The 22559-nt window shown below is 39.9% G+C and overlaps 1 protein-coding gene across 3 annotated transcripts in view; it reads left to right on the top strand.

Annotated features, from left to right (window-relative positions):
• Positions 1-6694: 6694 nt before the first annotated feature.
• Positions 6695-22559, top strand: part of CPNE8 (copine 8) — a 230647-nt gene continuing 214782 nt past the window's right edge. For 2 of the 3 annotated variants that reach the window (XM_030322175.1, XM_030322176.1), the window contains exon 1: positions 6695-7009. In XM_030322175.1, the coding sequence (XP_030178035.1) occupies positions 6873-7009 (137 nt within the window). In that variant the 5' untranslated portion in view covers positions 6695-6872. The remainder of the gene's footprint in view (positions 7010-22559) is intronic. The other variant, XM_030322174.1, reaches the window with a different exon arrangement.

Below are 22559 nucleotides of genomic sequence, written 5' to 3'. Positions count from 1 at the left end.
CCACGTGGAGGAAGGGCACTGAGCTGCCAGACGTGGAAATGAAGGCTTCTTGTATTTTGCAGCCCAGCCAGCCTCTAGCTAAATGCAGTCTATGTGCATGACTCAAACTGACACTACATGGAGCAGAATTGCCTGGTGGAGGCCTATGCTAATTTCTGACCCACAGAATCATGAAAATTAATACAAGCACTGTTGTTTTGAGTGGTTGAGTTTTGGATTGGCTTGTTACACGGCAATAAATAACTGAAATGCTATCATTTAAAAAATAGAAGATTCAGTCGTAGTAAGATAACTAACCCCAGTTTGATCACTTCCTTGACACACCCCTCCCTCATCCCAAGTTTAGGGCATCTCTTTATGGAACAGGCAGTGGATGAGTCAAATGACTGTGTGATAATAGGAAACCAAATACTATCCAAACCAACATGAGACTTTCAACACACAATTTGAAGTATGTTCTTCCATATGTTTGAATATTAAGTGTAAAAATTCTGAATTGAAAGCATCCTATATTCTAAGTGTTCTCTCGAGTGTAAAATTTATTTATCAAACACAGGGGGAGAATCTTGTTCGAGAATAGGTTTACCTAAATAATTATCTAAGATCCTTTATAAAGGCATTACTTAATTGAAATATTGGGTTTAATGTTCCTGGATACTTACTCAAGACCTATCTTAATTTTCTATTATTTGTAAGATTTTAAAAGTGATATTTTTTTAAGTGCTTTAACCAGTAAAAGGGTGGTGTTTATAAAATTGGTGAGATATTGATCTCTTTTAGTCACAAGGTAACTTCAAGTTAAAGTTGGTAATATTGTTTTAATGTCTGGAATGATTGAGTTATCTGCAGATTTGACCAGTTTGAGTAAATCATCTTCAAATGATTAGCAGGTCACAGAAAAGGTAGGTATTCAGAGAACATATTTTGGCCACTCATCATAAAGTCTTCCTTGAGCTGCCATTTTTCCATAATTAAACAGTCAATTCTTTGCTCTTATATGTTTATTTGATAAGCTGTATTGTCACAGAGCAGGTCATGTGGCCCAGTGATTATACAGCTATCCGCATATCCTCATAGGTTAAGTAATGACATAGCTATTTTCTTCAATTTCCCAAGGGCATTATTATTATTATTTTAATTTTTAGAGAGCAAGAGAGAGTGAGAGAGAGAGCATAAGCAGGGGAGAGGGGCAGAAAGAGAGAGAGCAGAGAGAGGAGAATCTTAAGCAAGCTCCACACTTACCGTGGAGCCTGATGTGGGATTCAATCCCACACCCTTGGAATAATGACCTGAGCTGAAATCAAGAGTTGGAAGCTCAACCTACTGAGCCACCCAGGTGCCCCTCCCAAGGACATTTTGAAGATGAAAATATGGTAACGCTGTTATTTCTGACTTATCCTGGTGTGGAATAGTTGTTGGGTCCAGTAGAGCAAATTTTCTATTGCTATAGCTATAGTCTGAAGAACTGCTCAGTCTAGTTTGTTTTGGACTTCTGCACCAAAACACCACTTGCTAGATGAGGTAAATGCACTTTGTCCTATTATTATGAGGATATGCTCTTTTAGGCTAGCTGATTTATTTATTTTTTTTAAAGCAGGCTTAATGCCCAGCGTTGAGCCCATTGTGGGGCTTGATCTCATGACCCTGAGATCAAGACCTGAGCTAAGACCAAGAGTCAGACACTTAACCAACTGAGCCACCCAGGCGCCCTTACATTTTTTAAAATTTATTTTGATTTATTATTGTTATTTTTTATTACTTTTATTTTTCTCTTTTTATATCTATACAGTCATCATGCATCTCCTTGGCAGAAGGATCTTTACCTTTAAGATCTAACTCAGTGCCTAGCACATAGTAAACATTCAATTAATATTTGCTGAATTCCTGACTTGGTGAATAATGGCTGCTTAACAATTTTAGTAAATGAAATTTACCTTTGACTTTTAGCAATTCTAAAACCATTCATATTATTTAAATACATGTCAATAAATATAAAATTTATATTAAAATTTCTCAAAAATAAAAGTTAAAGGAAATAAACATGCCATAATTCACGATATTTATTAGGTTATTAAAATTATTTTTAAAAATTGTAGTTCTTTATGTACTGGGTTGACCATATTAACAAAGACTTTGAATATACTTGAAATGTTTTATCATTTAAAGCTTACCTCAATATGATGGATTTAAAGTACCAAACTTGAAAAAAAATCAGAAAAACGGAAATAATTAGTGTTAATATCATGCATTAGTTTTCTTAGGACTGCTGTAACAAATTACCACAAAATGGTTGGCTTAAAACAACAGAAATTTATTCTCTCATGGTTTTTGGATGCAAGGTGCTGGGAGGGCCATGCTGTCCCCAAAGGCTCTAGGTAAGATTGCCTCCCTGACTTTTCTAGTTTCTGGTAGTTACCAACAATCCTTGGCATTCCTTGGTTTGTGCAGTATAATTCCAATCTCTGTCTCTGTCTTCACATGGCTTTCTTCCCTGTGTGGCTGTCTCCAAATGTTTCTCCTTTAAGGGTACCAGTCCATTGCTGATAGACATTAAAGAAGACCTAAATAAATGGAAGATATATAATGGTCATGGATCAGGAGACTAATGTTATCCACTCTTCTTTAAGTGGTCTATAGAATGAATGGAATTGCAATCAAAATCTTGATAAAAATTTTTTTTGGTAGACATTACCAGGCTGATTCTAAAATTTACGTGGAAATTCAAAGAATCCAAAATGACAAAAGAATTTTTATTATTATTTTTAAAATTTTTTTTAATGTTTATTTTTGAGAGAGAGAGAGAGAGAGAGAGAGAGAGAGAGAGCAAGCAGGGAAGGGGCAGAGAGAGAGAGGGAGACACAGAATCCAAAGCAGGCTCCAGGCTCTGAGCTGTCAGCACAGAGCCTGATGCGGGGCTCAAATCCACGAACTGGGAGATCATGATCTGAACCGAAGTTGGACGCCCAACCCACTGAGCCACCCAGGTGCCCCGACAAAAGAATTTTTAAAATGATCACTACCTGCTTTCAAGAGTTATTTGCAAAGCTGCAGTAATTAAGACTGTGGTATTTGTTTAAAGAAAAACAAACAGATCAATGGAATAGGATAGACTAAAAAATGGACTCATGGAGAATTGATTTTTGACAAAAGTACAAAGATGAGTCAATGGAGAAAGGTTGGTCTTTTTAATGATGGTGCTAGAAAAATTTGATGTTGATGTGCAAAAAAGAGAACTTTGATTTAAAAAACTCAAATTAATCATGGGCCTAAATGGAAAGCCTGAAAATATAAAATTTCTAGAAGAAAACATAGAAGATAATTTTTGGCCTCAGATTAGGTAAAGATTTCTTTAATTCAACACCAACATGATAATCAGTATTAGAATAAAGTTGAATAACTGGATTCATCAACATTAGGAACTTCTGCTCTCTGACAGACCGTTAAAATGAAAATACAGGCCAGGGGTCCTGGGTGACTCAGTGGGTTGAGCATCTGACTTTGGCTCAGGTCATGATCTCACAGTATGTGGGTTTGAGCCCTGTGTGGGGCTCTGTGCTGACAGCTCAGAGCCTGGAGCCTGCTTTGCATTCTGTGTCTCTGTCTGCCGCTCCCCTGCTCATAGGTGTGTGCTCTCTCTCTCTCTCTCAAATACAAATAAACATTAAAAATTTAAAAAAAAATACAAGCCACAGACTGGCAGAAGTTATTTTGTAAATTGTATAGAAAATATATAAAGAACTCTCAAAACTCAGGAATAATACAACTAATAATGCAATAAAAATGAGCAGGGGTGCCTGGGTTGTTCAGCCGTTAAGCAACTGATTCTTGATTTCGACTCAGGTCAAGATCTAAGGGATCCTTAGTTTGAGCCCCACATCAGGAGGCTCTGAGCTTACAGTGTGGAGCCTGCTTGGGATCTCTCTCTCCCTGTCTCTCTGCCCCTCCCCCGTGTACCCGCGTGCGTGTATTCTCTTTCTCTTTCTCTCTCTTTTTCTAATAAATAAAAAAAAAATTGCAAAAGATTTGAATAGACACTTTACCAAAGAAGATATACAGATAGCAAATAAGCACAGAAAATATTCTCATCACTAGTGATTACTCCACAACGAGATCCATAATTACAACATTAGTAGTCATTAACCCACTCTAAGACACCTATTGGATTGACTAAAATTTAAGAGAATAACAATAATATGTATTGATAAGGTTATGAAGCAACTGGAACTCATATAATGTTCATGTATCAGAAGACTAATAATGTTACCCACTCACATAATGTTGTGGGAAAGGAAAATAGTAAAACTATTTTGGAAAACAGTTTAGTAGTTTCTTAAAAAGTTAAACATTCACATTCCTTATGACCCAGGTATTTCACTTCTAAGTTTTTTTTCCTCAAAACTAATGAAAGCATATGCCCACATAAAGACTTATACATAAATGTTCATGGCAGTTTTGTTTGTTATAGCCCAAACCTGGAAAAAACTAAAACGTCCCCTAACATGTGAATGGGTAAACAATTTGTGGCACATCTATATTATGAAATACTAGTGAACAATAAAAAAGAAATGCTCTATTGATGCACTCAACAAGGTGGCTAAATCTCAAAAGAATTTTGCTTAATGGAAGAAGTCACACAAAAAAGAGTACAGGTTATATGATTCCATATATATATGGATATATATATCTCCATATACAATTATATACAATTGTATATACATATACATTGTAATTATACATATACAATTACAATTGTATATATATACAATTATATATATACATATACAATACATACATATACATATACATACAATACATATACATATATATATATATACATATACAATTATATATATATAATTATAGAAATGCAAACTTATCCATAGTGATATAAAGAAGACCAGTAGTTGCCTGGAGGGTTGTTTTTAGTGGTGAAAGGAGGGACTGATTACAAAGGAGACATCAGAAAACTTTTGGGGTGATGGAATGGCTCATTATTTTGATTGTGGTGATGGATTTACAGGAGTATATATGTATTGAAATTTATTAAATGGTACACTTTAAATATGTGCAATTTATGATATATCAATTATAGGTCAATAAAGTGGGAAAAATTAAGAAGTAAAGGACCTACGGGCTGGGTACTATTTTAAAGTTCTAAACTTTTATTTCTTCTGTTGGCTTCTGTGAGATAAGTCTGGTTACCTTAAAAAAATTCACCTAGGTCTCGTCCTCCAAATTAATTTTGGCCAGCATAAGAGAAATGTCTGGAGTTTTAGGACATTTCCAAATAGTAATAAACCACAGGTTAATCTGTGATGGTAAAAGAGAACCAGAGAACCTCCGGATTTAAGGGATGAAAAGGGGTGGGCTGGGTGATGAGGAAAGGAAACCAAGACTGAAACGCAGGAAGGATCTTGACAGGGGGGAGAGAGGCAAGACTACGCCTACACATCCTCGCGGGCAACTGTACAGATTCTCCGGGCAGGTGGCTCCAAGTGGATTAAAATGTTACAACGTATGGCTGGTTCTGAACCATGAAAACAGTTCCTTTCTGAGTTAGTCCTGCCAGCTGGAAACTCCGTGCTTGGCGCGTTGAGAAGGCGGCCACCCTCCGACGCTCCCCGCTTCTTTACCTAAAGCCGCGTCCAGCTCTCCGTCGCCCCCTGGTGGCGAGCGCTCGGGGACCCGTAGGCGCACGGGTGAGGCCGGAGGGAAGGTGCAGCCAATGAGGTCATGGCAATGGAGGGGAGCCTCGGGTACCTCCCCAGGCTGTGTCTGCTTCGGCATTCTGGCACCAGCATGGCTGCCCCAGAATCCAGTTTCCCAAATGCGGCGCTCACTCCGGCTCCTCTGTGCTAGCGTCCGTCCAGTGTCATTCGGGTCTTACTGGGTGGGAGTCAGGGTGAGGGAGCTGCATTAAATAGTAGTGACCTCCAGGTTTCAGGGCAGAACTTTTCATGCATTTGGGAACGAGGGGCCGCAGCAGGGCCCTGGCTATAAGAACTGTCCCTATTAGACCCCCATGTTCCGAGGAATTGAGGGAAGAGGGAAACCAGATGGCCCCCTTAAATCCCAAATAGTTTTTCTCCCCACATTAGAGTCCACCCTGTTCCCGCCTTGTCCCAGATATTGATATGTCACTTTAGCACCGCGTACAGAACGTTGGAGATCGTCCTTCTGCCCCCTTGTCCTCAACCCTCAAGGGGCCGAGGGTGGGCAGTTCAGAAGCTCGGACCGGCTCTTCGGCCCGAGGGCAAGGACCTCCATGGGTTTCGAGGGTGCGGTGAGGACCAGCGCGGGGTGGGGAGGGGTGGACCTACGGTGGGGGGGGGGGGGGGGTAGGAGCGGGCAGAGGCGCCCACACCTCCAGCTTCCAGCTCAGGCAGGCGAACTGCGTGACATTCCCGTCCACACCTGATTGACAGGAGGAGGGAGTCGCGGCCCAGGAGGCGGGAGTGGGTGTGTAGAGGCGGAGACAACCCCAGCCGCACGCCCAGCCGGCCGGGGCTTGCGCTCCTAGACGGTTGAGGTCTGGGTCTCTTGCCCCCCGTCCCCCCCTCGCCGGGTGGCCCGCTGGCTGCTCAGAGCCTGACACCCAGAGCGTGGAAAGGATCACGGAGTGTCCCCTGCTGGGGCTGCTGCCTGCAGGGAGGGGGCAGGGAAGCCCGGAGCCCCGTGCGCCACTTCCCCGGCAGCCTCGGCCTGGGTCAGGACTGGCTCGCGGTTCCCTCGCGGCTCTGCGCGGGTCCGCCTCCCCCTCCCTCCCCCTTCCCGCGAGCTGCCTCCGCCCTCCTTCCTCTGCCTCCACCCTCAACCCCCATCCCCGGCTGTCGGGAGCTGGGCTCCGAGCCCTCAGTCTGCCCGAGCTCTGCATGTGGGCGCCGGACAAGTCCGCGGCGCCTCCATCCAAGATGGACAGCCGCTACACCAGCACTGCGGGCATCGGGGACTTGAACCAGCTGAGCGCGGCCATCCCGGCCACGCGGGTGGAGGTGTCGGTGTCCTGCAGGTGAGGAGGCTAGCCCTTCCCCTCCCTCCTCCTGCTCTCCGGTTTGCCGGGTGGGTAGCGCTTGCGAAGCGCTCGGGGCACCCCGAGGCTTTGCTGGGGTGAGAAGTTGCGCGATGAGTGGGAAGCACCCCAGCTGGGGGTCCGAGTCACCCCAGTGACACGGAGCGGAGAGCGGGAACGAGAAGCGAGTGGTGGGCTACGGAACTGAGACTTTTCGTTTTCTTTCTGGGAAATGCTGTAAAAGTTGGCTGGGCTGTGACTCAGCGGCGGGAACGCCGGCCGCCGCCCACTTTGCAAGCCCTTTTTACGTCCCAGACCCGAGCTGTTGGGTTGGGTGATGACGGGAGTCGAAGGGGGACAGCATTGCCAAAAGCGCTTGCGACCGCTGCGCGCGGTGGCCCGGGACTTCCTCCGCTAGGCGTGTGCGAACCTGCTAGTGCCACAGTTGGCACCAAACCCGGCAGCTGCCTCCCCACCCACTTCCTGGAGCCATCCAGCTTGCTTCCCCCCACCCTTCCGGGCTTCTTGCCTCGTGCCTGTTAGGTAGAGATTTGGGCTCCAGCCCTGTTTGCAGACGAATCTGTGCCGTACCTGAAATCTGGGAAGTCACGACTTTCTGCCTGCAAGTAGACACAGTTTTCAGTGCTTATAACAACTGACACTCTGCCCAAGGACTGTAAATTTCAACTCCTTGCCTGAGTTGCTTGGGTCAGTTTTCCTGTAAACAAAGCAGCATAATTGCTGTTTCGCAGAAGATTTTGAGAAGGAGATAGGCGGACTATATTTACTAAATTGATAATGGCACCAGGAGAGGGAGAATTTGCATAATATTGACTCTGGAGCCCACTTTCTTGTTTGCATACTTGGGTCTCTCTCAGTGGAAAACTCTCTTCCCTTTTGCCCACTTTGGCCTCAGGATTGTTTTCAGTGCTTCAAATTCCCCGCCCCCCTCCAATTCTTTTCCTTAGCAAAACTTGCCTTGAGAGAATGTAACAAACAAGGGGAATCTTGGATGTAAATAAACCCGGAAACTTAAAATGCTGTCACCCCACTCGTACTTTATTTTGCATTTTCACAAGACTAAGTCTAAAGCCCAAGGGATGGATTTTTTTGTGTGTGTGGAAATTCAAGCACCTACAACCCTAATTGAGGTGTTAATTAGGGGCGAGGCTTTCGGCTACCCCTGAAACTACATCCCATGATTGCTTGCTTCCTCTTAAGGCTGACCTCACAACTGTGGAGATACTAATGCTGATAGTGATAGCTAAGGTGGGGCTCTTGCCTTATTATGTTTATTGCTTTAAGGGTTGCCTGAGATTTCTTCCTGTCAACTGAACAGGTGAAACTATATGGAAAACTCTTTTCAGGCATTAATTTCTAGGCCTTTTTCTTTTCCCTGAAGCTGGCATTGGATGCTCCAGGGAAGTCATTAGTATATACACATCATACATAGCCAAAAGTCCTACAATAAGAGTGTTTTCTAGAGTTCTTCTCTGCTGAACATCCTGCAAAGCCTGAATGACATGTGGGCTGTATCTGGCATGAATATAAAAATGTTATAAATTAAATCTGAGTTTCCCAAAAGCTCTTTAGGACTGATGGGGAAATTGTACCTTCACTGGTCTTTCTACCAGTGGGATCCACATTTAACCACTCTTTTTGTGTGTGTATTGGGTGTGCCTGGAATCTTGTAATTAATTGGGTTTAACCCAGTTTGTTTAAGCTTGATACCTCAGACCCTGGACATCCTTGTTCCAGCCTTTTTTCCGTATCATTGATTTGGTGTCTTGTTGTCTTGTTTTTTGTTTTTAAGTTTTCAAAAGCAAAAAAAAAAAAAAAAAAAAAAAAAAAAAAAAAAAGTCCTGAAATAGAACCCAAGTACTTACAGTACTTACATTGTTGAGAATTGAATCTTGTAAACATAGATGGTGTCCTCTGGGCTTTGGCATAAGAGACCTGGTTACAGATTCTGGCTTTGTGTCTCAATCATGTTACTTTGGAGTTCTTAATCTGAGCTCCTTCATCTCTAAAATGAGGATAATTGTGGTATTTATCTTATATAGAATGTTATCAGAGCTTCATAACATGATGTCTGAAAAGTGCTCACACAATTTGTGACACAAAAGGAAGTGTTAAAACAACATTAACTATTTTGAAATTGGAAATAGTATTTACTGAATAAATGTTTTCTATATGCTTCAGTATGGAATTCTGTGAATATTCCTCTTTTGTTCTGCAGTCAATTAGTAAAGAAGACAGGGATAGAGGCAGTCTTGGGATACCTGCTCTCTCTTTCTCTTTCTTCTTTGATGAAAGTATAAAGAGCGTATATTCTAGGATGTTTGGGGGGAATTTCACTTAGCAACAAGGCTCAACTGGAGGTCTCTCAGTCTTACTCTGGACGAGCAGAGTAGGGAATTCCCTTGCTTTCTATGTTAGAGACCTCTGATGATTTGCTGACACTCCAAAAGCAACTCAGGAATAGAATCCTTTTTAATAACCTCCTTTCATTGTCCCCAGTCGAAGACCTTTAAAAAAATCTTTATGACATTTTCATCTTCATTTTGGGGGAGGTGAGAAAATTAACAATTGAAGCTTGAAGCTAAATATAATTCACGGAAATCAATTAGTCTATTCCCTCACCAACTATTTAATGTCTTTTGTATGTCGAGAATTATGCTCTGCTCCAGGAGAAATGTAAGAGAAGTTCTCTGAAAATGTAAAGTCTGGTTGGGAGATAAGTATTACGTAATATGTGATGACGTCGGACTAAATCCAAAGATGTGGTTCGTGCACAGAGAGGGAAGAGACCATAGTCGAGTGGAATGCTTGGAACATATTACAAAGAGAAGATGGGGCTTGAGGGGAGACGAGAAGGATGGGCAAGGCTTGCATTAGAGAAGGGACGGTAGTATAGCGTGGAGGTTTTGGGATGGCTACAAACTTGGTGTGTTAACGTGATGAGTGCTCTTTTCTAGCTGTGTTTATGTAGAGACAAGCTCCTACCCTATGACTTCCCTTCTATCCAGTTTAGTTCTCCCAGCATTCATTTTTCTCATTATGTTAATTCATAGATTTTTTTTTAAGTTAATTGGGTTACCTAATTAAAATGTCTGTAGCTGAAATGATACAACCTTACACACATAAAATAACATTTACAACATTCCCATTGTATTCTGAAAACAGATTAATTAGAATGAGGTAAAAACCAGTGGGAAAAATAATATGCAGTAATCACCTGTTTCCCTGGGCCTTTGGTTTAGTGAACTGTTTCCAACACATAATTTTGGTCATTTTCTCTGAGAAGTTAGCTTATCAATGAAAAAAAAACAGGAAGAACATTCTGTATTTCTAGACTTTGTGGGTTAGCCATCACATGTAAATTCTTTCACAGCAATAATTTTATAATGCTGATACAACCAATTTTAACTACTCAGGTTGAGGGAAGGATACAAAATGTGAGCCCCTACTTTGTGCTAGATATTCCGTGAGGTCTTATCTGACCTGGCCATGACTCTTTTGCCTAATCTACCACCTCTTCTCACATGAACACTGTGACTGAATATAGTCCAACCAATATGTGTTTACCATATGCTAGAACTGGTGACGGATAAATGTGGCTGCAATACACGAATAAGTGGTACAGTCCCATAGCACGTGCCGTTTTGCCAGTGAACTGACTTCCTCTTTGCCTATGGGGCTATGCTGAATGCCACTCTCTCTGCCTTGAATAGCCCTTCCTCCCTTCTTCCCCCTTGTCTTTTTGATTAGCTTGTGCTCTTTTCTTCAAGACTCAGGTCAAACATCCCTCTCACAACTCCTCTCCCCAACTGGGTTTTGCTGTTTTCCCAAAGCAGCTGGTATGTACTAGTATCATAGTTATGTTGTTAATTCTTGGTCTCTGCATTCACCTTGAGGACAAGTTTTGTTTCTTGAATAATCCGCGTGTCGTGAGTCTGGCACAGAGTATGTAGTCCATCAGTGTTGGATGCTGTCATTCTCTGAATAAATCAGCTGGCATGGAGAGGGCTGTGTGCCTGTTAAAATACAGATTTCTAGGTACCCACACCAGATCTACTGAATCAAAATCTCTGGGACTAGGGCCCAGGAATCTGGGCTTTTAACAAGTTTACCATGTGCTGATGATACACATTAAAATGTTTACCTGTTTGATGAGGAAATGACTGTGACTGTAGTCATTTTATACGGATTAGCAATCCCTGCCCTACACAGGTGCGAGGAGATAACTTTTCAGGGGTGTGCTGGACCAGACTTAAATGGGATTGAGACAGGAATTTGTCCACCAGTTGTTAAATATAGTGGTTATTAAAAATTAAATTATATAAACCTAAAATTAATGCATTATATTTTAAAATAAAGGCATAGTCAAAAGTTGTCACTTCCTAATTGTTTTACTACAGTTCACTGTTTTCTCTACTCTTTCATGACATCTATGCTCTTTTTAATCTGCGTGGTGAAAGTATTATGCAATCTTGTGCTACTGCTCATCTCTTCAGTCCTGTTCAGTGACGTCCTATTGGTAGACTGAAGTTGGTCACGGCGAATATTTACACCACGGAAACTGGCAAATAATGAAAGTCAAGATCAGGGCTTGATTTATGATTTTGTTGTTGTCTGCACTTAAGACCTTCTGTGGGAATCAATTGACCTTATGGAATTTAAGTAAAAATATTATTATTATTATTATTATTATTATTATTGTTTAGAAGTTGTGTGCTCAGCTACACATACTGTATGTCGGTAAGTTTATAACAAATTATATAAATACACACATGCATACACACATTTATGCATCTAGTTTTTTGTTTTTTGTTTTTTTTTTTGGAGAGCCCATTGTTAAACATGTGTTACATACACATCACTGTTCAGAGGCCTTTTGTAAAAGATTATACAAAGGAAAAAGTTTGTTGCTGTTGGACTGTCACTATTAGAAATGACACATTAGAAATGACAGTGTCCGGTTCAGCACTTTTGTGTCTTGCTTCTCTGCTTAGAATAAGTGGGGCCGTGTGGTTTCAGAATCCATGAGAGGCTGTGACAGTTTGCAAGTGTATTGTGAATGAAACAAGAAGATAATTGAAATTCTGTATGCTCTTTGCTTTCTTCACTTTTTCATGTATTTCTTTCCGCTTGTTCCTTATTCTCTTACTTTGAAGACTTTGTTTTTCTGTTTCTCCATCCACTGGTAGCATATACTTTGCAAGTTTACACGTTACAGTTCCAGTTCCAGACCACCTGGGAAAGCAAATTCGTATTGCAAGAGAGAGAATCTGCTTGGTCCAGCGGGGATTGGCCCAGTTTCGTTGAAGTAGGTGCATTCGCTGTTCTTATTATCTATGGCAAAAGAGGAAAGAGTTCAAACACAGCAATTGGGGTTTATACCCCAGTCCCTGTTGGTTTATCTTTTAGACATATTCTACCCTTTTTAAAAAAGACAAGAAGTTTGAAGTTAATTGTTAACTGATAATGTTACTATATGCTAGGAGAAGTAGAACGTCTGTTATGCTGTTAATAACAGGTAAACTGAGGGCCAAGTGTGGTATGGGCATAGCATCCTATTCTTCTGGCTCTGTAGTTTCTGAAGTCCTGTGGTTCAAAATTGTAGTGACCCCATGATGCTTTTTTCAGCCCTATTTGGGTTTGGCTTAGCCCCAGAGTTTCAGGAATATTTGTACTGGGGCATTTGTACTGTGATCTTAAAGTCTCAATGTGCAAGGTGTCCAGGTATATCTTAGCAGACAAAAGCCTTACTCATGTGGTTGTTCCACCAATGTTTTGGTCTGCCTTTTGTATTTTTTAATATTTGGGGCCTGCGATGTTCTAAAACAGCCCTGTGATGTGGAGAATGTGAGTCTGGACGCAATTCACAAAGCAGGGCCCCAAGGAAAAGGGTGTAAACGTCTGTGCTCTTTTACATACCTTTTTGTGGCAGAACAGGCAGAAGCCTCCCTACTTGTTTCACTCAAGACAGGGAAGAAAAACAATCCCTCTCAAAGGGGTTTTATGCAGTTGTTAACCTGTTTTATAATAATAACATTTGCTTATGAGAGCCAGTTTTACTTAGCCTTGAAGAGCATGGGTGTGGAACTAGACCAGTTCTACCACTACTGGCTGTGAAACGTTGGAAAGTTACTTAATGACTCTGTTCCTTAATTTCCTCATCCGTAAAGTGGGGAGAATAATAGCCCCTGTGACTTGTATTTGTTTTGAGGGTTAAATAAGTTGTTGCATCTATGTGCATTAAAATACTGCTTTTCATACTAGTTAAGTACTCAGAATTACAAATGGATATCCATACAAAATAAAAATCGCTCATATTCCATCCAACTATGAACGTTAAAATTGTTTTAATGTTTTATTTTTGAAAGAGAGAGAGAGAGAGGGAGAGAGAGAGAGAATGAGTGGGGGAGGGGCAGAGAGAGAAGGAGACCCAAAATCTGAAGCAGGCTTCAGGTTCTGAGCTGTCACCATAGAGCCCAAAACGGGGCTAGAACTCGCAAACCGTGAGATCATGACCTGAGCTGAAGTCAGACGCTTAACCAACTAAGCTACCCACGCGCCCCAAACTATGAACATTTAGTTCACTTCTTTCCCATTTATAACGCCATACTTACAGTCCCTCTCTTTCCCTTGAGTGTATGTGTGTGTGTGTGTGTGTATGCTCACATTATATAATGGGATCATACTATATTCTACATAATTTATCTTCTGTATTTTTTGTATTATATCATGTATATATTGCTGTCATTCGTTTTTGAAAAAACAACCTTCTGTGTCTCTAGTCTATTTTATGCACACACTATTTATTTGACTTCTCTATTTTCCAAAATTTATTTCAAAAAGTTACTATTCAGAATAATGCTAACGAGTATTCTTATTCACGAACACTTGACAGCAGTTATGGTTTTTTTTTTCTCCTGAGGATAGTTTTCTAGGACTGAAGTTATTAGTAAGCTGTCTTCTCAAGGGGATTTTAATAGCTTATTTTCATTATTCCCCCCTATTCCTCTTTAAATAAGCAGAGTCAAGTCTAAACTACTGGCTGCACCTTTCTAAATACTTTTATTCCCATGAGAAAGTTGCATTTAAAGACTAATGAGAATTTGGGGCAGCAGAGTATAGCAGCAAGAAAGTGGAATTAGGAGCCAGACAGATGTCTTTAAATCCCAGTTTTATCCCTTTTTGGAACGTTATTTTGGGTATCTTATTTCAACTTCCAGAATTTAATTTCCTAATCAGTAATACAGAAATGATTTAAAAACTAAATTTATAGTCTTCTTGGAGAGGTAAATGAAATAAAGTCTACAAAGTGCCCAGGATTGTGCCTGTCACAAGAAATGCACTTAGTAGTTGTTAGTCTTAGCTAAGTTTTTTATGAATACGTTACTAGCTGGCATACAAGCAACACAGAAGAGAGGACACCTGTATCTTGGACAAATTTATAATCAGTATGGGAAGTCATAGAAACGTGAAATGCAGTGTGAGGGAGGTACAGAGTAAAAGTGGTCACAAGAGTGTGGATTTGGAAATGCATAGGAAGTTCCTACAGATTCAACCCCATGGCTCCCAACACCACACACCAACCCACACAGTGAGACACGTGGCCCCAATGGGATTTGACAGATTGGAAGTAGTGTTTAACAACAAAGTTTTAGAGTGAAAGCATATTCTTGTATCCCACCAACAAAATCAGTGGGCTGACATTTAGACAACTCTTTCGTGTCTTACATGTGATAAAACGGATCCAACTAGATGATAATTCAGGCTGATGGCGGAGAAGGTTTTTATTGCCAATAATAAAGTGAGATATATTTAAAAGGTGCCTTGTCCCAAGGGCCAATGTTCACGGCCTGACTTACAATACCTTAGTGTTTTCAAATGTATTACAACCATCAATGTTATAGCCTCTTCAGCCAGAGACATTAGTTCTCGTGTATTCTTGTTCAAATTATGAGACCTTTTGTCAATTTTAGTCTATAAAGAATAAAACTCCAAACACTGAGGGAATTATCGGTTAACTTTGTGAAACACCGAAGAAGCAAAGTATCATTGATAGTCCCTGGGAAGCATTTCTATCTGTTAGACCGTACAACTATTCAATTATAAGCTAAAGTAATGAAGTCAAGAAACATGCTATATATTTTATTTAAAGTCAAAATGTATGCAAGACAATGTAGAAAACACTTAACATATACTGATTGACTCAGTCCTCACAATTTCTATAAAACAGGCGATTTATGTCCTATTTTATAGGTGAGGAGATTGAGGTTCAAAGAAGGTTTAAATAATTTGGCCTAAGTCGCACATCAAGGAGGTGGTGAGGTTGAGTTCCCAGTCCATATATGTCTGGTTCTTAGGTGTATGCTTCTGTCCACTAGACATACTCTGGCATTCTTCCATAAGTTACTCATTTTAGGCTTTAAGGGTGGGATTGTTTCCTATCAGTATTGATGTGTTGGGAACTAAAGAGAAAGGACAAAGCTGAGAGACACAATTATAGTAGATGATATCAATACCATCACAAAGGGGAGTACAGTTCCTCTGTGCTGTTTCTGTTCCCTATTGGTGAGAGCTGTGGGTAGAAACAGTTCAGATGAGTGCCATAAACCTTAACAATTTGGTGTTTGACTTCCAAGTATCGATTCTTACCTTTTTCTGCTGCTGAGTTACCTAATGAAGCTGTGGGAAATTAAGTAATGAGAGGGCTTTTTAACTAGAAATCAGCAGGCAGGGTGAGATGAAAGTTAAATGCTGGACAAAGGTGATGGACCCAGTAAATGAAAAGTAGAGGGAAATTAATTGAATTGACTATGTGACATTCATACATACCATTGGAGTTGAGAACCGATTGCAAGCTCTGTCATTTCCATCCCCTGCTTTCTTAATAATGAAGTCACCACTTAACTTGCTTGCTTTTCAATAATAGATTCCAGGGTTTCCTTTCACGACAAATATGCTCTTCAGAATTCTGTATAAATAAAATAATTGTTTAGATATTGAAAATGTCAGCACAGTATTCTGACTAACTGCGTTGTGACGTAACTGTAAAAGTCAATATTTTCTACTTGGCTAATTAGTTGCTCTCTCTCTCTGCAAATAAATAAATAAATAAATAAATAAATAAATAAATAAATATATTCTTAATATATATAATATATATATAATATATATATAATAATATATATATTAAGAATATCTCAATTGTCAAGAGAGTGCAGAGAACCAGATATGGTTATAATTGTCATACCTGATCGAAAGTAACATGTTTCTCAGCCTTAGTTAGTATATTAGTGGTTTTAGAGTCATTTTGAGAAATCTGCTTCTCAGTGCCCACAGAACTTTGTATTTTGTGTCATCTCTGTGTGTATGATGTTGTGGGCATTCTTAAAAATCTTTTTTTTATCTAAATGTCCTCCTGTAAAGGGAATATCACATTATTTGTGGCTTTCTAGGTAATTGAAAGCTCAATCATTCTTCTTTAATGTCTTCAATAGGTTTTCATGTTTCCCAGCCATAAAGCAAAGAATGAGAGAGAGTTTGGACAGAGCTTATTACCTTGCTATCTCAACGTTCAAATTAATTGTGGAAGCAGAAACACTACAAAGCTGATTGCAATTGATTTTATGTTAGAGGTTTCATCCAAAGCCTCTTTGTAGGCATTGGGAAAAGGAGGCATAATCAATATTAAGTGGGTAGTGAATGTTTCTCCTAATTGGTAATTTGAATTGGTGAATTTAAAAAATGTTTTTGGAGAGGAGTTTGAAGTATACTAGCTGAAAGATGATTGATTTTCAACCTAAGATATGTCTCACAGTTTAAATTAAATGGTTTTAATTTCTTTGTTTCACTGACGTCATTTTGTCATTTGAATGTCATTTATGTGACTTCTTCTTTCCTTGTGGAATATGACAGTGAAGTCTGGGAAATCCCTGGGCTTACGTTGTGTTTCTGATGCCTCTGTGACCTTTGGCAATGCCACCAGTACTCTGAGAAAGCATCATTTCCTAGGATGGTTGAATCCCTGGTTTAGACAACCTGGGATGTCACTCAGAGCTTGATAAGTCAATGGCACTGGAAGTGAGACCTTGAAATACAATGTAAACGTGCTTTGATTTGAGGAAATCTTATGATTGGCAATGCCATTTGAAAACCTAGGCCCTAATTCCAGTGTCTGAGTTTTTAAAGGGATATTAAGGTAGACTCTGTCTAATGCCAACCGCTTCCCACTTCAAAGTCCTCATTTCACTTAATATTCTCCCAAAGGGATGTCAAATTCTACTGTTGCCGTTCCAGGGATCTATAGCTTGCTTTCTTCATCCTGAAAATGAACAATGTTTGATATTAATAGATGTCTGTGCCTTTCTTTCAATTTACTTTCGTCATATGTTACCCCTGTGCCCCCCCCCCCCCGCCCCCAACTCTTGGCAAAGATAGAGCTTTGAGTGGAGATGGCAAATTGCTTCAATTTTGTGTTTACCAATCAGTTGTTCCTAAGCGCTGGCTGCCTGAAGTAGCACCTGGAAAGATTCTTAGGGAACATCTGGGTTTTGTGGGAAAGCATACTGTCTACATTTGACTTTGACTTTTGAAATAAAGTAAACCAATACCAACATGTATACTATTACTTTTCTATTGTTATAACCTTTAACCTACTTACAGTGTCTGCTCAGTCACAACTTTCTATTCGGCTCGGCTCTCCAAAATGTTTGTTGCTTCCCTTTCCATTCCTGCTGCCAGCCTTTTTGTTCAGGAAGTTGTATTTTCCCCCAAGAATGTTAAAATATTCTCTGAACTATTCTCTGTGACTCCAGAATTCATGTTTTTGGTCTATTCTTCACCTATTATGTAGTTAGCTTCCCAAACAAAGGTTGAATTATGTGGTTTTCCTTTTGCAGAAACTTTCAGTCTTTCTCCTTTGCTTACAAAATAGAATCCAAGCACCTTAACTTGGTGTTCACAGTCTTCCCTCATCCTGGACAGACATCCCCTGCCAGTCACATCTCAGACATGGACTCTAGCCAAAGTGGAGTACTTGCCAATCTCCATGTCTCCTGTGTATGCTCTTGCTTCTCACCATTGTTGGTACTTTCCTTCAGGCTGAAAAGCCTCCCACCACGCCCCCCCCCCCCCCCAATTTCTGTACCTATCCTTGATTGTCAGGGTATACATTGGAGATATTGTGGGTTTGGTTCTAGACTGCCACAGTAATGGAAATATTGCATTAAAATGAGTCAATTTTTTTGGTTTCTCAGTGCATGCGAAAGTTATGTTTATACTGTACTGCAGTCTGTTAAGTATGCAGTAGCACTGTGTATAACAAAACGTGCATTCTTTAATAAAAAATCCTTTATTGCTAACAAATGCTGACCATCCTCTGAGCTTTCTGCAAGCCATCACTTTGCTGGTGGAGGTTCTTGCATCGATGTTGATGCTGCTGACTGATCATGGTGGCGGTTGCTGAAGATTGGGATGTCTGTGGCAAGTTCTTAAGAGAACAACAAAGTTTGCTGCATTGATTGACTTTTCCTTCCATGAAAGATATCTCCCTCTAGCATGTGATGCTGTTTGAGAGCATTTTATCCACAGAACTTCTTTCAAAATGGGAGTCAGTTTTCTCAAACCGTGCCACTTCTTATCAATTAAATTTATGTAATATTCTAAATCCTTTGTTATTTTAAGAATCTTCACAGTATCTTTACTAGAAGTGGATGCCATCTCAAGAAACCACTTTCCAGGCGCCTGGGTGGCTCAGTCGGTTAAGCGTCCAACCCTTGATTTTGGTTCAGGCCATGATCTCACAGTCGTGAGATCGAGCCTCACGTTGGGCTCCATGCTGAGTGGAGTCTCCTTGGTATTCTCTCTCCCTTTTTTTCTGCCCCTCTCCCCCTCTCAAAAAACAAACAAACAGCAACAAAAAAAACCGACTTTCTTTGCTCATCCATAACAAGCAATAACAAGCACCCCCTCATCCATTCAAATTTTATCAGGAGGTTGCGGCAATTCAGTCACATCTTCAGGCTCCACTTCTAATTCTAGTCACTATTTCCACCACCTCTGCAGTTATTTCCTCACTGAAGTCTTGAACCCCTGAAACTCATCCGTGAGATTTGGAATCAACTTCTTCCAAACTCTTGTTAATGTTAATATTTAACCTCTTCTTATGAATCACAAATGTTCTTAATGTTGTCTAGAATGGTGAATGCTTTCCAGAAGGTGTTCAATTTTCTTTGCCCAGATCCATCAGAAGAATCACTGACTGTGGCAGCTTTGGCCTTATGAAAGGTATTTCTTAAATAATAATTCTAGAAAGTCAATATCACTCTTTGATCCTTGGGCTGCAGAATGAATGTTGTTAGTGGGCATAAGAACAACGTTAATCTCACTGCACACCTTCATCAGAGCTCTTGCATGGTCAGGCGCATTGTCAATAACCAGTATTTTGAAAGAAATCTTTTTTTTTTTTTTCCTGAGTAATAGTTCTCAATAGGGGGCTTAAAAGATTCAGTGAACCATGTTCTAAATATTTGTACAGCCATCCAGGCTTTGTTGTTCCTTAAATGGAGAACAGGCAGAGTAGATTTAGCATAATTCTTAAGGGCCCTAAGATTTTGGGAATGATCCATAAGCACTGGCTTCAACTTCAAGTCACGAGCTGCATCAGCCCCTTGTTAGGGGGTCAGCCTGAGGAGAAGGTATTGGCTTCTCTTCTCTACCTATGAAATCGCATCTTCTTCTAGTAGAAGGCTGTTTCATCTACACTGAAAATCTGTTGTGTAGTGTAACCACCTTCATTAATGATCTTAGCTAGAGTTTCTGGATAACTCGCTGCAGCTTCTCCATAAGCAACTGCTGCTTCGTCTTGCATTTTTATGTTACGGAAACGGCTTCTTTCCTTAAGCCTCATGAGCCAACCTCTGCCAGCTTCCAACTTTTCTCCTGCAGCTTCCTCACCTCTCTCAGCCATCACAAAATTGAAGAGAGTTTGCACCTTGTTCTGGATTAGGCTTTGGCTTAAGGGAACGTTGAATGTTGTGGCCAGTTTGATATTCTATCCGGACCTCTCAAGCTTTCTCCATATCAGCAACATAGTTTTTATGCTTTCTTATCATTTGTATGTCCACTGGAGTAGCACTTTTAATTTCCTTCAAGAACTTTTTCTTTGCATTCACAACTTGGCTAACTGGCTCCAGAGGCCTGGCTTTTGGCCTCTCTTGGCTTTCGACATGCCTTCCTGACTAAGCTTCATCATTTCTAGCTTTTGATTTAAAGTGAGAGGGGCGCCTGGGTGGCTCAGTTTGTTAAGCCTCCGACTCTTGATTTTGGCTCAGGTCATGATCTTACGGTTCATGAGTTTGAGCCCTGTGTCGGGCTGTGTGTTGACAGTATAGCCCCTGCTTGGGATTCTCTCTCTCCCCCTCTTTTTGCCTCTCTCCTGCTCCCAATCTCTCTCTCTAAATAAATGAATAAACTTAAAAATAAAGTGAGAGATGTACGACTCTTTCTCTCACTTGAATAATAATTTCGGTATTGTTAAGTCTCAGGGAATAGAGTAGCCTGAGAAGGAGAGAGATGGGGGAACATTAGGTCAGTAGAGTGGTCAGAGCACACACAACAGTTACGATTAAGTTTGCTGTCTTCTATGTTATATGGGTGTGGTACGTGGTGCCATAAACAATTAGGTGTTACAATAGTAACGTCAAAGACCACTGATTCACAGATCACCATAACAAACAATGCAAAAGCTTGCAGTATTAGGAGAATTACCAAAATGTGGACACAAAGTGAGCAAAAATCCTCCTGGGAAAATAGCACCGAGTGACTTGCTCGACATGGGTAGCCGCAAGCTTCAGTCTGTAAAAAAAAAAAAACAACAAAACAAAACAAAACAAAAAAAACCCCACCACAGTTATCTGTGAAACACAATAAAGGAAATCAAAATAAAGTGAGGTATGCCTGTATACCATAAAATAGATTCCCAAAGTAGAATTAATAATTTCTTCCTTGGAGTTCCTACACTACATTTCTTGTGGTTTTCTTTTATTCTGACATAATTATTTAGGTTTTTCACATGTTTGTCTCTATCAGCTTCAAGAGTGCAATATCTGTCTTACCATTGATTTTCACAAAACCTGTGTGCTTTGCACATGGAAGGAGTTTAATAAACATTTGCTGCCTTATGGACAGATTGGAAGAATAATTCTGGACACATGAATTTACACATGTGTAAAGACATGAATTTGTGTATATCTGTACTTTAAAAATATTGGTTTGTATATATAATAAAAGCATAAAAATGACTCGTTTTACTAGTATAATTTGGTAAAAACATACAATGAATCAAACTTAGTTTATCTAAAACATCCCATAAAGTTTTATTTGTGAACAATTGAAAGACAAATAAATAATTTTAAATGAACTTACTTTGCCTCCAAGTAACAAAACTAGTTTTAGAAGTGGACACTTAGTACTTTCTGAATACTGACAGGTGATTTGCTTCTTTAATCTGGGATGAATAATATGTGAAAAAGAAAAATGATAGAATTTGTATGTATGGGGATATCATATATAATATACCCAAATAAGAACATAAATGAGCAAATCTTTGACCCAAAGAAGATTTTGTCTTGGGGAGAGCTGTTTCTAATAAATAACTTGGTGAGCTGATAAGGTGCATCGACATGATGGTTTCACTTAGGTATAATCTTGGGGAAGGAGATCTGTTTGGTGGCCTGGCCTCTTTGAGAAGCAACGGGTTTCTTATCTAACGGATTTTCTGTCAGTCCCTGTGTTTTTGTTCCACCAATTTTAATTTTGTGCCATGAAGTGGTAAAACAAAATTTCAGAAAAGTCTAAATTCAACTAAAAAAAAGTATTAAGAATGGGATGATGGAAGAGGAAACAATGCTTTCTATAGAAAAAGGAAAAAAAAAAACCCTCACAGAACTTCTTCTCATGTGCACAAGTAAAAAATGAATATATTACTTAAGTCATTCTCCATAAACCACATTGTTTCCTGCACTTGTTTGGTTATAAAGTTTTGTTGGATAGGCTAAATGGTTTACAAAGTGCTTGTGACACAGCTGAAGTATCTAAGCGCTCAATTGATTGTATTTTGCCTAAAATGTTATATCCTGCCTGATTACAAATCAAATCGTTCCAGAGACACTGACCTCAATAGTGGTTCTTACTAGGAAAACAGAAACAAAAACAAAAGACAAAATTATGAAAGGGTTTTGTTTCGGTGAGGGCCATAAATGGATGAATTAGTTTAATACACGATGATATGATGATGATGATTGGTGAACATTTTCCAGTACACATATAAAAAGCTGTGATTTAAAAAAATGAAATTATTGGGTGGTTGGATCATTTTCATTTTGGGGGAATGATTTACACCATCTGTTCTAAACTAGGGTTATCATTATAAGAATTGATTCAGAGATTTTTCAGACTGTGTATGGGCACTCCTTAGAATTCCAGTTTGCCTCCCTGAAGGGAATGACTCCTCAACTCCATTTTCTCCATTTCC

Source organism: Lynx canadensis, chromosome B4, assembly GCF_007474595.2.
Source record: "Lynx canadensis isolate LIC74 chromosome B4, mLynCan4.pri.v2, whole genome shotgun sequence".
Taxonomy (NCBI): domain Eukaryota; kingdom Metazoa; phylum Chordata; class Mammalia; order Carnivora; family Felidae; genus Lynx; species Lynx canadensis.
Note: the sequence above shows the minus strand (reverse complement) of the source record. Positions and strands in the feature narration are given on the sequence as shown.